The 15,157-nt window shown below is 43.5% G+C and overlaps 1 protein-coding gene across 1 annotated transcript in view; it reads left to right on the top strand.

Annotated features, from left to right (window-relative positions):
• The window catches only part of LOC121284726 (insulin-like growth factor 2 mRNA-binding protein 2), a 48,917-nt gene extending 34,132 nt beyond the window's left edge, over positions 1-14,785 (top strand). Inside the window, exons 7-9 of the mRNA XM_041200277.1 lie at positions 2,261-2,380; positions 14,495-14,688; positions 14,773-14,785. Coding sequence (XP_041056211.1) covers positions 2,261-2,380; positions 14,495-14,688; positions 14,773-14,785 — 327 coding nt within the window. The remainder of the gene's footprint in view (positions 1-2,260; positions 2,381-14,494; positions 14,689-14,772) is intronic.
• The last annotated feature ends 372 nt before the right edge of the window (positions 14,786-15,157 follow it).

Genomic DNA, 15,157 nt, shown 5'->3' with positions numbered 1-15,157 from the left:
CATTGCCCTTCCTGGCGGCCATCATGCTGGGTGGGCCTTAATTGGCCTGCCCACATAAAATGGCGGCACACCTCAACTGGGGGTGCTGATCAGGAACCCGCCCGCTTGTGCCCGCTCCCGCATATCCCCCTCCCAATGGGGGGAAAACATTGCCCTTAATTTACTTGCCAATTCAATTAACCTGGCTGTTGGGATCGCTTGTAAAATCGTCAGGGACATCTCTTTCCCTTGCAGGAAAGTGTTAGCAGTTTCCAGTGCCGTCTTATTTTTGACAATACAAACCTGGTGTTTTCTTTTAGCTTTTTACTTACCAAACCTGCACCCAAATCGTCATTGTCTTTTATCCAAAATATCACGGACCTGAGCCCCCCCCAAACTTTGTCACGGTTCACTGGGGATAGTGAGCTGCAATATCAAGCCCCACTGCTCCCCGAGCTGCAACAAATGTGAAAAAGTTCGATCAACCCACCTAATTGTTTAATTTACGTTAACAGAATATGAGCACCAGGCTTGTAAACTTAATAAGTAAATAACTGTTTATTGAACAAATCGTCTTTAGCCAGTGACAAAAGAAAGAAATATGAACTGCTAATTTATAGCTCAATAACCTAAACTCTACTCCTCCTTAAATCCCTATGCACACACACACAAGACATATAAGACACACAAAAATAGGGATTTTAAGGGTGGGGTAAAACTGTTCAATAGCACCAATTACGGAGTACAGGGTTCAGTAGGTTGATTTTGATCGATGCCTTCCAAATTCTTTTCAGGTCTTTGCTGACACGAGGTGGTCTTACAGCACTTTCAGTTTTTAGTTCACTGGTTGAGCACTTGCCTTTCATTGTCCCGAACAGTGATTTTCCCCTTTGCTTCTTGACAGGGGTTTTCAGAGAGAGAAAGCAGGTTATAGAGAGATGAGGAGAAAAAGCCATCTAGCTATTATTGTAGAATTACTGGAATCTTATACGCACACGAGAGAGAGAGGTTTTGGGTCTTTTTCCTTTCAGGCTAGGAGCTTTTCTGCTGCACTGCTCTCACACAAGCCCTGGTCAGGAGCGAATTGAAACATTGCCAGGCAGTTCCCCATTAGACCGGACTCGTCCTCAGCACCATCCTGTCTTTCATGGCACATCCTGTTTCCAGACAGCAATATTGTATATATCCCTCACTCTGTTCCAGTAGACATGTCTTCAAACTGCAGCCATTGTAAGTTTAATTCACAGGCCAACAGAAATAAAAAGGCACGTTCTTTGGAACAGCAATCCGATTAGCCCCATTCAGCTTCCCTTTGCCCATGGCCTTGCAGATTTGTCCTTTCTCAGTATTTATCATGTTCCCTTTATTCAGTTTATTTCCATCACCCTTACTGACGATGCATTTCAGATCATCATAACTCATTGAGAAAAAGAAAAATCTTCCTCGCCTTCTTTCTGATTCATTTGCCAACTATCTTAAATCTATATTCTCTGTTTAATGATCCTGTGACCAGGTTACTGTTCAGTTATTTGCTAAACTTGGTATTTTGCCAGGACATAGGCTAAGAAGAGTGGCAAAAAATTACATCAGTGGGGTCTGCTCCTTCCTGGACAAAGCCCCTTTGGCCCGATCACAGAGATCTGGCCACAAGTTTGCATCACATTTGTTAGGGAAGATGTTGCATGAAGGACAAAAGCAACCAAGGTGCTCAGATTGGCTGCCTAAAACAGCTTTGCATGGATGTTGTGCTTATTAACAGCTTCTCTTCATGTTTTTGCAAATTCAATGTCGGTGTGGGGAGCGATGTGTGTGTCAAAGTAAGTGCAAAGGTTGATCCTTCTCCATTCTGTTGAGGTGCTGGTTTAGTCCCTCTCAGCCATCCCTTCATGATGCTCTGGTCCATTGTAACATTCTTTCTGCTAGATCTCACTGGTGAGTTCCAGCAGCCGCCCCCACTTTCCAGATAAAATCTCCAACTTGTAAGGAAGAAAATGTTTTGAAGAAAACTAATTTTTAAAAATTTTATGTGAATCTCAAATTGGGAGAGAAAGGGCGTTAAGGATGTTCAAGGCATCAACTAGAAATTTCTCACTCCCTCCCCTTTGCTCCCTCTGCCGTTACTGGACACTGGAGTAATTTTTCCACAGTCCCTAGAGCTGAGAAGCATCAAATTGGTGGAATGTTCAACCTCTACAGTTTGAAGCATGGATAATTTACGCTGTCCTCTGTTATGTTGGAATCTGACTTCTTTTCTCACATTGATCAGTGATCTCCTTCCCAGCAGACATCAGAACAGGAAGTTGTGCACTTGTTCATCCCAACCCAAGCTGTGGGAGCCATTATTGGAAAGAAGGGGCAACAAATCAAGCAGCTCTCCAGGTTCGCTGGGGCATCAATCAAGGTAATGGTCCCTTCCGCACCTATACCCCCGGCACAGTGATGTTTTGGTGTCTGGTTGCCTTGAAACCTACCCCAAGTCCATGTTTGATGAGATGTTTCTGGAACCAATCATCATTGCGGAGTTTCTCCAGTGTGGCTCTCAGTCCGTGTTTTAATTCACAACATCACGAGACTGTCCCCTGGCTTGATGGTTTTTGCCATGTTGTCTGTCCTGCAGTTATAGATGGTGTCCTGGATGGTGTGGGTGACCAACCGGTTGGGTTTCTAGACGGAGCAAACACCAACTTCCTGGTGAGGGCTCTTCATTGCTATTTCCATCCACCTTCCCAGCCTGGGTTTACATCCTGGTTTATCTGTGATGGCCCAGCACAGATGCCCACCCTCAGTATCCCTGGGCACTAATTGGTGACAGTGTTTACAATTGGTGCAATTTTGGTGGTAATCACTTTATTGACAAGTGAATTGTGTTGGGGAAGACAATGGAGAAATTGAAAGAAAGTCAGATAGGAGACTGATAGGGAACCCTTTTCCCTTAAAAGGCTATTGGTGAGGTGGGAGGGGTGGGCGTGTCACTTGAAGCTTTCAATATGGAGATTGATGGATTTTTGTTGGATAAAGAGTATCAAGAGGTTCTGGCACTGAGACGGTTAACTTGGGAATTGAGCTACAGACCAGCCATGATCTGACGAAATAGAGGAGCAGGCCTGATGGGCTGACAGGAATAGGAGTAGGAGTAGATCATAAGGCCCGTCCAGTCTGTTATGCAATTCAGTGCAATCGTGGATGATCTTGGGTTTCAACTCCATTTTCCCGCTTGCTCCCCATATCCTTTGATTCCCTGAAATCTGTCCATCCCAGCGTTAAATGTATTCAACAATGGAGCATCCACAACCCTCTGGGGTAGAGAATTCCAAAGATTCGCAACCCTTAGGTGAAGTAATTTCTCCTCATCTCAGTCCTAAATGATCAGCCCCTTATCCTGAGACAGTCCCCCCGTGGTTTAGATTCCCTGAACTGTGGAAACAATCTCTGTGTCTAAAATGGCCTCCTTGTGTGCCTACAGAATGGTAGTGGACAGTATTGCATGGCTCTGTGGGATGTATGACAGGTTTCCTCATTCATTTTTCAGGCATACAGGGACCGAGGCCAGTTTTTGTGGCCTTGTGATTTCACAAGGAAATTGCTGTGGCGTCAAGAGTTGATTGAAAGATGGGAGACAGAGGATAGGAATAAGGGGTTTAGTCTCCGAGGTGCAAGCTGAAAGTTGCAAAAGGATGTTGATGGATTAATTGATGGACGGAGTTCACCGTGGGGAAATGTGAGGTTTTTAAGTTTGGATGTGACAGACAATTTTGGGGTTTTTTTTTGATGTGAGAGGTTGGCAGCTGCTTTTTCTTCTTTCATGTGAACGTCACAGGTGCCTTCTTTGAACCATTGCAGTCCAAGTGGTTTAGGTGCACCCATTCTGCTGTAGAGAAGCAAAATGATTTAGTTGTCCACGGACACAAATCACTAAAAGTTGGTGCACAATTGTTGAATTTGCAGCACAGGAGCAGGCCATTTGGCTCAACTGGTCTATGCCGGCTCTACACAAACTTCCTTCACCTAACCAACTCTATCAACATATTCCTTTTTCCCTCATGTGCTTACTTAGCTTTACTTGAAATATGTCTATCAAAAAGGTGACTGGGATGTTGGCCTTTATGCCAAAGGAGTTAAAATTCAAAAGTGAGGATTTCTTCAGTTACACTGAGCTTTGGCCAGACCTCCCATCTGGAGTTACAGCATCAGTTCTGGGCACCACACTTTTGGAAGGATATATTGATGAGAGGATATAGCATGGATTCAGCAGCGTTATACCAGGCTCAGGGTGTTAAATTATGAGGACAGGTTGGATAAACCAGGCTTATATTCCCTTGAGTTTAAACAGTTGAATAATGATCTAATTGTGATTTAAAAAAAAGGGATTTGATAGGATAGAGAAACTACTCCCTCTGGTGGCCAAATACAGAATAAGGGGGCACAATGTTAAAATTAAGATCAGCTGTTCAGGGCTGAAATCTGGGCCCTGAACTTCTGGGCTCTGGGGCATTGTAACCATGGGTGGGGCTACCCCAAAGACGTGCTGGGGACCCCTGGGACCCCCCCCCCCCCCGCTGTCTCGGCACAGCCCACCGGAAGTCTCCAAGTAAGGATACATGTCAATTGTCAGGGAAGTTCAGACTTCATTGGGCAATTACCCTGCACTGCGAGCCATCTGAAAGAACAACTTAAATCACAAACTTGGGGTGGTTCCAACTGTCTTACAAGAATAGTTAGCCAGAAAAAGTTAGAAGTGTTGAAACCACTTCTAACCCCTGGGTAACTATGGTACTGAGGACCCCCTCCCCCACTGAACAGCCCCCTCACTGGCCACCTGATGTTCCCAGCCCCAACCAACTGATAACCCTGCCTCCCCACTGACCACCCGATCACCCTCCCACTGCCCCCCCTCCCCTACCCACTTACCTTACAAAACTTGCCTTCTCCCTGGCTTCTGAAAGTGGCTGGACCTTTAAACTTAACAGCTTTACGGCATCTAGTGCCATTAAAAAAGGGGGCATGGCTTCCTGACCTCCAACTGTGCAGCCCTCGACTAAGGCCTCAGGAGCGCGCTGCCCCACGCAGTTCTCGTCTGGCCTGAGTCGAAAGGCCAAGCGAGAAAGGAGCGGCTGGATTTCCAGCTAAGTAACAAGGAGCAGAATGACAGTCCAACTGTGATTGCCATTCTGCAGAAATTCAGGCCCCAGGAAACACATTTCACACAAGCAGTAATGGAAATCTGAAACTCTGTACCAGAAATCAGAGGCCACTGGATCAATTTACAAGACTGAGTTTGATAGATTTTATTGAGTAACAAAGGGCAGAGCAGGTAAATTAAGTTGAGGTACAGATCAGCCATGATCTAATTATTTGGCTCAAGGGGTTGAATAGCCTACTCCTGTGCCTATGTAAGAGGAGCTAGATGACCCAGTGTTTCTATTTTAAGGAGCACACAGGCCAGTATGGGCACTGCTTTGGGGATGTTTCCCCCAGATGGGGCTGAGGCAGTGGCCACAGTTAACAGGCAGCCTGTTTGAAAGGTCATGTGTGCCTTTTGCGTCACTCACTGTGAGTGTCTCATTTTCTGAATGCCAGTTCATAGTCTTTAATGACATAAGAGAGATCAATTCTCAACAAAATTATTTGGCCAAATTTTGAACTCGCCACCATTTTTGAAACGAGCGGAGCCAGGTCTGGAGGATGTTTTTTCTATCTATTTATTTATTTATTCATTCATTCATGGGATGTGGGTTTCGCTGGCTGGGCCAGCATTTATTGCCCATCCCTAGTTACTCTTGAGAAGGTGGTGGTGAGCTGTTTTCTTAAACTGCTGTAGTCCATGTGGTGTAGGTACACCCGCAGTGCTGTTAGGAAGGGGAGTTCCAGGATTTTGACCCAGCGACAGTGAAGGAACGGCGATATATTTCCAAGTCAGGATGGTGAGAGATTTGGAGGGGAACCTCCAGGTGGTTGTTTTCCCGTCTATCTGCTGCCTTTGTTCTTCTAGGTGGTAGTGGTCGTGGGTTTGGAATGTGCTGTCTAAGGAGCCTTGGTGAATTCCTACAGTGCATCTTATAGATGGTACACACTGTTGCTACTGTGCGTCGGTGCTGGAGGGAGTGAATGTTTGTGGATGTGGTGCCAATCAAGCGGACTGCTTTGTCCTGGATGGTGTCCAGCTTCTTGAGTGTTGTTGGGAGCTTCATCATCCAAGCAAGTGGGGAGTATTCCATCACACTCCTGGCCTGTGCTTTGTAGATGGTGGACAGGCTTTGGGAAGTCAGGAGGTGAGTTAACTCATTGCACGATTCCTAGCCTGGTTGGATTGTAGCAAACCAGTGTTTGTGATTGGAAGTTGACCAGGGCCCAGGCCCAGTACAGCTGTGTGTCTGTGGTGAGAGCTGACAGGGACCTAGGACCCAGGCCCAGTACAGCTGTGTGTCTGTGGTGGGAGCTGACAGGGACCTAGGACCCAGGCCCAGTAGAGCAGTGTCTGTGGTGAGTCGGAGAGGAGTTTGCCAAGTGGAACCAAAGGTTTCTGGGGCTCTGATCCAATTGGGCTTCTTCAGCCACACTCCGCTCCGGAATTCCAGCTTTGAAAGGCAATCCCTGAATATAGTGGCCAACTGTAACTGAGTGACTCATTTTGGTAACTGGGTATGAAATTTGTTTGTCTGAATCACTGCTTGACTTCGAGTAGGCTGCAGCATATTTAGACTGTATGGTATAGCGTGGGAGGTTCCTCCACCCACCTCCTCATAGCCTGTCTTTAGAATTGGAGTGTAGGTAGAGGTCTTAATTTCCTTTTTTTTTGTTGTTGAACCCCCTTCACTATTAAAGAGATGTGGTAGGAGTAGGCCTGGGGTGTTGGGAGAGAAGATTGTTTTGGTTGTGCTTTGTGCTTCAGTGAATCTCTCTGTCTTGCCAGCATGTCGATGAAGGGGGTGATGCACTGTGTGTGGTTAATGCTTTGTTGTGTAACCATTGCTTTTAGGCCCTCCCAAGGTTGCTAATTAAAAGCCGAGGGGGTGGGGCTGTGCGGGGGGTGTGGGATGAGCCTAAGGCATAATCAGCATACAGCTCAAAAAGCAGCATATGTTTTTCCTCCTCCCAGCCCACAATTAAAGCACAGTTTGAAGTTGATGTTTTGAAAGCTCAGATGACATTGTTCTTGTGTGTTCTTTTTGCTCTCTGTCAAGCTTTGAATATCCCGCTCACTCCCGTCTCTGAGGAGCTTAAACTTATTTGCAGTTCAATCCGTTTTGGTTCTCCTAGAGAGCGCAACCAGCTGTCCAGCTCTGATCTAGACCACTTGATTCGGGGACAGGGGCCACTGTCCAGTGAATGCAGAGAGAAAACCTAGTGCTGATTTTATGGTGATGCCCCTCCTGATTTGTTCTAGATTCACCCAACAGAGGGCCACCCAGGGTCTCAGTGAGTGTCAGGCCTCTTAGGGCATGGGGGTGCAAATTTGACGGTCTGATAGTGAGGTGGGAGAGAGGTGAACTTTTTTTTTTAAAAAAAAGCTAATCTTTGAATGTAATTTCAGGTGAGCCTATAAATAGTGGGAGTTCCCTGAATTTGGGTAGTCTGACACTCCTGGGTTGGAAGCTCCCTTTGTCAGCCTGTGACCCTTGGCCCTCCCTCAGGGTGGGAGCTTGGTGTTAGTTTTCAGTCAGACTGCTGCATGCCGGGGGTACAGCCAGCCCATTCCTCAAGCTCACGCACATCCCAGCTTATTTTTTTGTGAATTGATACTCCTCAATCCAGGGACCAGCTTCCACATCCGGCAGCTTGATACCGAAAGCCACCCATTGCTGTGTAACTCAGTGCCCATCGCTGTGTTGCCCAGCACCCTTTGCTGTATTACAGTGGTCGGTGATGTGTGCCATACGGTGCCCGCCGCTGTGTCAAGCAGTAATATGCAGGGTGTTGGGGTGATCTCCTTTGCTCTTCAAAATAGTGCCATGGGATCATCTTTATCAGCCTGACAGGACAGATGGGACCTCAGTTTATTGTCACATCTGAAAGACAGTACCTTTGACAGTCCAGCACTCCCTCCTGAAGTATCAGCCTATATTCTCCTTCCTTCAGCTTCTCCCATGTTATGTCAGATCGCCACAATGCTGGTCGATCACCTTGAAATCAACCATCAATTTTGTTTTGGATTTGGCGGGTAACTTTACAGCCAGATACCCTTCCTGCCGCAGATCCTCCCCATTTATCTGGCGCTGATAACCAGAGCATGGCTGAGCAGGAAGTCTGTCTTGCTCTTACTGCCTGCCACAGACATGGTTTACAGATTAATAATCAACCTGTTTGGCTGCATTATGAATGTACCTTCCATGGCCATCAAGCCCTGGAGTGGGACTGGAACCTGGAGCTTCTGACTCAAGAGATAGGGATGTTATGCACTGTGCCACATGACCATCTCAAATATCAGCCTATGTTATATACTCAAGTTCTTGAAGCTTGAACCCAGAACCACCTGACTTGCAATGTTATCATTGACTGACATCGAGATGTTTTACATGTTTGATAAAACGTTCCCTGAGAGGGAAAATGTTAATTCACCTACCTCAGCAAACACCAGGCAGGTTCTTAGCTACATGCCAATCATAATAAAATATTCACATTAATTGTGAACTTGCAAACTAGTTCGCTGATTAATTTACAAAATTAAGTAGCTGGATGGCTTTTGCTATATAGAAATAGGAGTTGACCATTTCACACCTCAAGCTGGTTTCACCATCATGCCTGATCTGTGACCTAACTCCATATGGGCCCCTTTGCCCCATATCTGTCCATACCTTTTCGTTAACAAAATTCTGGCAATCCGTTTCAAAATTTACAATTCATCTGGCATCAACTGCCATTTGGGTATGAGAGTTTCAAACTTCTGAAACTGCCCTTTGCAATGGCCTAACGAGCCACTCAGTTCAAGTGCAGTTGGGGTGTGCAACAAATGCTGGCCTTGTCAGTGACACCCGCATCCCACAAAGGAATAAATTTAAATTTTTCTGCCACCCTGCCACAAGTGTTTCCTGATATCACTCCTATAAGAACTGGCTCTAACTTTTAAACTATGCCACTTAGTCCTGGACTCCCCAGCCAATGGAAAGTTTTTTTTGTTTACCAATTCCGTTTCTCTTTAATACCTTAAAATCTTTAATAAAATCACCCCTTGACCTTCCAAATTCCAGGGAACACAACCATAGTTTGTGTAATCTCTCTTTGTAATTTAACCCTTGGAGCCCAAGGTAAATTCTGGCAAATCAACACTTCTAAGGTCAATGTATCCTTCCTAAGGTGAGGTGTCTAGAACTACCCACAGTACTCCAGGTATAGTCTAACCAGGGCTTTGTATAGGCTGAAGCATTTCTTTTACCCCCTTCTATTCCAGTGCTGTAGATATGAAGATCAACATTCTATTAGCCTTTTTGGTTATTTTCTGTAACTGTTCATGACATTTTAATAATTTATGTGCCTGGACACCCCTGCCTCCCCCCTTCCTTCCCCCCCTCTCCCCCTCTTCCCCCTCTTCCCTAGCACCAAAGTCTCTGAGCACCTTCACTGTTTCTAGATTTTCACCATTTAGAAAGTACTGTATTCTTTTCTCTCTCCTTTAGGTCCAAAATGGATAACCTCAAATTTGACTGCTTTGCCCATTGAGTTATATGATGGGGATGATATGGGAGGGGTGGTTGAGATGCTGGAATTTGTTAAGTACTTTAATTTGACTGTAAATGTTTTATGGGCCTCTGCTAGTCTATCAATATCTTCTTGTAATTTTATGCTTCTAGCTCTACTTCTAAAAGTTTACAATACTGTCTATCTTTGTGTCATCAGCAAGTTTGGATACTTGGCTTTCTATTCAACCCATTGCTAAATGTGGTGAATAGCTAAAGCCTCAACATAGATCCTTGTGGGACACCACTAGTCACATCCTGTCAATTAGAGTACCTGCCATTATCCTTACTCTGTCTCCTGCCACTCAGCCAATTTCCTAGCCAGGCCATCAATTTGCCTTCAGTTCCATGGGTTTGAACTTTAACCAGCAATCTCTTATGAGAGACTTTATCAGATGTTTTCTGAAAGTCCATTTAAATAACATCCATTGACAATTGCTTGACCACTACTATCTCTTCAAAGAAAAATTTAATCAAGTTCATCAGGCATGATCTACCCTTTACAAATTAGCTAAAAATTTTCAAAGTTCTGGTACCCTATCCTTAATTATTGACTCTGACTCTGGCAATTTCAGCAGATGTTAGACTAACTGGAATATAATTCCTTGATTTTCTCCTCTCATCTTTTTTTTTTCTAAGCAAAAGGAATTTGCCTGAATTGTGAGAAATTTTGAAGAGCATAGTTTGGGTATCAGCAATGTTCCCACCTACTTCCTTTAAACCCTGGGAGGTAACCCAATCTGGTCCTGGGGATTTGTCATTCTTCAGTCCTATTATTTTCTCCATTACTGTTCTTTGTTTTTTATTAACTTTGGTAAATCCCTCTCCTTGATTCACTATTAGTTTGCTTGGGATGTCTGACATGCTGACCTGTTCTTCGGCTGTAAATGCTGATGCAAGGTAATTATTCAATGTGTCTGCCATTTCCTTATTTTCAATGACAATTTTGCCATTATCAGTTTTCAAGGGGTCCACTCTGTTTCTCTCTTCCCAGATGCTGCCAGACCTGCTGAGTTTTTCTAGCAGTTTGTTTTTATTTCAGATTTCCAGCATCTGCAGTACTTTGGTTTTATTATGATTTCATACACCCTTTATTAGCTCTTATTATCCGTTTTAAGTAGGATATACAGCACAGAAATGGGTCAATCAGCACAACCAGCCCATGTTGGCGTTTATTCTCCACTCGCACCTCCTCCAAGACATTTTTCCTTTTCTACCTCTATCATCATAACCTTCTATTCCCTTCCCTCTCAAATACTTGTGCAGCCTCCCCTTAAATGCACCTATTCTATTCACTTTAACCAATCCCTGTGGTAGCAGGTTCCACATCTTCACTGTTCTCTAAGTAAAGGAGGTTCTTCTGAATTCCTTATTTGTTTTCTTGGCAGGGCCAGCTCAAGGCCCGGCTTACCGGGTGTCGCCCAGGGTGCAATGTGCTGAGGGGCACCAAAAAATGGAGAGAGGGAGAGAGAAAAAAATAAATGAATAAAAAGAAAATAAATGAATAAAAGGAAAATGAAATTATTTAAGGTATATGATACTGCATTACAATCTTAATTAGTGTTATTTAACTTCATGTTAGCCAATAGTACACTTAAGGTCGCCTTAACCCATCATGTGACCTGGGGAAGTGCAGGCTGTCCCTGTGCATATCTTGTGCTTGTGAACAACAATTATTTGCAATATTTATATAAGGCAAGATGTATTCATATATAGTTAGTATTGTTGCTGGCCACACAATGCTAAAACTAGTGTTGTTAGTGCTGGTGCAGGCCACATGGTGAATAAGGCTGGATAAAAGATATTTTCGCAATCTATATTTTCTGATAAATCACCATACCCCTGAACTTAGGAGTTGGGGATTGTGCTGCAAGTTGCCTGGAATTGACTTCATTTTTTGGAATTCTCCAATGCATATATGTTGTGTTTCTTGCCTGTGCTGTGTGATGGCAGAGATTGATAGAACAGGTTAAATGTGCCACCGCAAGCCTTTATGCAAAACCCGATGGGAGTGCAGAATAGAATGCCTTGAAGCTATTAGACATGAAGTTATTGGAATCTGAGATGCTTTTTATGAACTTTCAGGATTGCCGGTTTCTGATCCTGCAATGTGACATGAAGTGGGAACTCTTATCACAAATGGAAGATTTCAAATTTTTAGTTATTATGAGTATCTAGCATGATATGTGACTCAGAATAAATGCTGGCAGAACTATGCAGAGTGCCTCTGTGGAACTGTCGACTACAGTTTCATTAACGAATATTTCACTGATTACTTAACTGATTATCGTGCAAATAGTTATGAAAAAGCAGTAACATCGGCAAAAGAATTAGCTGCAGAACTAGATATGGAGCGTATTTTCAAAAGTACAAGAGTAAGGCACAAGAAAAGGCAATTTGAGTATTAGAGTATTGGTGAAGTTCCTAGTGCAGAAAATCCTGAAAGTTTGTTCAAAAATCATATATTTAATGTTATAGTAGACACATAATACCTCTATCAGAAAGATTCGAACAGTTAAAAAACTTCAGTAACTCATGGGGATTTTTAAGTAACCCAGAACATTTGCCAGGTAAAAATGAGCTAATGGGTGCGTGTCAAAGGTTGGAGGATAGGTTAAAGCTATCAAGAAAGCAGTGATATTAATGGCTATGACTTACTGAGTGAATTAGAAATTGCAAATGCAATATTTCCCAAAGGTGTAAAATCCCCAATACAAGCAGTTAGATTTATCGACATGAACAAGTTGCAGCATGTTAAGCAAAATCTGTGGGTTACATTAAGGATAAAGCTTACAATTCCAATAACTCTGGCCATGGGAGAAAGAAGCTTCATTAAGCTAAAAATGATAAAGACATGCTTAAGGTCTTCCATGACACAAGAAAAACTAAATTCTCTAGCAATTTTGTCAATAGAAAATGACCTTGTCAGAAAGATAAATGTGGAAAGCACTATATATAGAAAAAAAATTTGGAAAAAAATTTTAAAAAAAGTCAAGAGGGAAAAAAATAGTTAGGATAATGTAAAAAATTGTATGTCTGTTGCGTTTGATTTAGCTTTTTTCTTTCTCTTTCATTTTGTTTTTACTTATTTGTACAGGGTAATAACTCAAGTTCTCTTTTTCCTTTCTTCTAGTTCATTATCATAAAAACATTCTTAAAATTGTAATGGTCTTAAAGTTTCAGTTGGGCTAATGCACATATTTGGATGTCTGTTGCATTTGATTTTTTTTTTTCATTTCTCTGTAATATGTTCTTTGTTGCTATATTTGTAGTTTGTTTGGCATTATGAAGTAATTATGAAAATGGTGAAAAGCCTTCGGGATGCTGAAATTCAATTTTCCCGTGGCGCCAACAAACCTTGAGCCGGCCCTGTTTCTTGGTGACTATCTATCGAAAGCCTCAGGTTTTGATCATCTTCACAAGTGGAAACGTTCTCTCTCTCTTTACTCTATTACCTTTAATAATTTTAAAGACCTCTTTTAGGTCACCATTTAGCCTTTTTTCAGTAACCAGTGCCCTTCTGGTCGGTATGCTGCCTTTTGCTTTTTATTTTGTATCTTTCACATTCGCTATTTTTTGCATTTTTCAACTCCTGTTCTATTAGTTTTTTGTCATTTCTTCTCTTTTTTTTTGGCCCATGGCTGTTTTTTTGGCAAAGTGCACTCTAACACCTTAGGGGTAGAAACTGCTTCTGTATCACATTAACACGTCTTGCTGATCTTGTGTCATTTTAGTCATTAACTGAATTGCCCAGTTTACAGTGAACGGTCCTCGTGTCAAATCCCATTGATCAACCTTGTCTGAATCTAGAAATTAGCTGGTTAGCGATTCCCCCTTTTATCCACTCATGTCACTCATTTCAAATTATTCTCATTCCTGCTGCCTCCACACCACTATCAGAGGCTGGCCTTCCAGACACAGTCCTCTACTCTGCAGCCGTTTAAACTACACTGTGCATCAAACCTACTGCTCTTCCAATATTGCCCCGGAAATTGTTTACATTCACCTGAGACAGCAGACGAAGTCTCCGTTTAACGTCTCACCTGAGAACGTTCCTTCAGTACCACACAGCAAGTGTTGGTCTAGGTCATGTGTTTGAGGTTCTGGAGTGGGACTTGAATCTGTGACTTTCTGTCACAAGGGCAAGAATGCTGCCAAGTGAGGCACAGTTTTACTGTCCAGGAAGTTGATCTCAGCTGGAGCAGCGATTGTGTGGTGGGGGCTTTGATCGACCATGGCGTAGGAAAGGTCTCCACTCCAGAATGTTTTATACTCGCAATCTTTGGAGGGTTGGCTGAGTGGCCTCTTCCTGTGTTGTTAATGAAGCCCAGTGACTGGCCTCTCCCTGTGTCAGGATTCCCTCAGCCACTGCTTTCCTCTCTTCTGGGACCGGAGGATGGTTCTCCACATTGTCACCTCATTGGTTGCTAAATCTCAGCAACACTCCCATCCCCACCTCAGTCGCACACTCATTACACGTGGGTGAGGACTGTGATTCCTTCCACGGTCCAAAAGTCTGCCCACACTCACCACTCAGGCTCTCATTGAGCGTTCACCTGGGCGAGGGATTGGAGGGTGCTGGCTGGCGCAGGTGTATCTGGATGCAACTTGGTAGAAGCGCCAAGCAGCTGATTCTCCTCGCTCGCCCCCTGCTCTCCTGCCTCACTTACTGCCCAGCTCCCCTTGCCCACCCCCCAACCCCTGAGGAAGTTTTCCTCTTCTTGCACTGTTGGTTCCCTTTCAGTTTGCTCCATGCCATCAAAGAAGTGATGGCTTTTACTCTCAAGTATTTCTTGCACAGGTACCGAAATCGACCCTCACTTGTTTGTGTGTTTAAATTGCAGATCGCGCCTGCTGAAGGGCCTGAAGCGAATGAGAGGATGGTAATTATCACAGGCTCACCAGAGGCTCAGTTCAAGGTGAGTCCCAAGTGTGATCTAACCAGGGTTCAGTATAATTTTACAAGAACTTCTGCACTTTTCTATGCTATTCCTCGAGAAAAGAATCTGAATTCTTGGATTATTAACATGCCATTTGGGTTATTGTGCCTTTTCCATTCACCAGGATCCGTGCTATTTTTGTATGCTTTCTCTATTAGTTTTATGCTGTCTTTTACCTCTAGATATCTGTCCTAGGGTTTTTTTTTGGCAAGTAGAACCCTTTCCCGTCAATGGTACAAACTGCTTCTGTATCATATTCAGTTCTTTTTTGAACGCCTGATGGATCTTGTTTGTGTCTTTTTGCCCATTAACAGGTTTACCCACTTTACTGTGGACAGCCTCTGTCTCATCCCATTGAAGTCAGCGTCATCTAAATCAGTTTTGTGTTTCTCCCTTTCAAATACTACGTTGGATTCAATCATCTTATTATGATCACTTTTAGATAAATGTTCATTCATTGTTAGGCTGTTAACTAAATCTGGCTCATTACTCATCACTAACTCTAATAAGGCAATGACCCCCTTGTTGGTTCTGGGACATAATTCTGCAGAAAACAGCTCTGAGAAC

The sequence above is a fragment of the Carcharodon carcharias genome, chromosome 12 (genome assembly GCF_017639515.1).
Source record: "Carcharodon carcharias isolate sCarCar2 chromosome 12, sCarCar2.pri, whole genome shotgun sequence".
Taxonomy (NCBI): Eukaryota; Metazoa; Chordata; class Chondrichthyes; order Lamniformes; family Lamnidae; genus Carcharodon; species Carcharodon carcharias.
The sequence above is the reverse complement of the archived record's forward strand: the minus strand, read 5'-3'. Positions and strand labels throughout refer to the sequence as shown.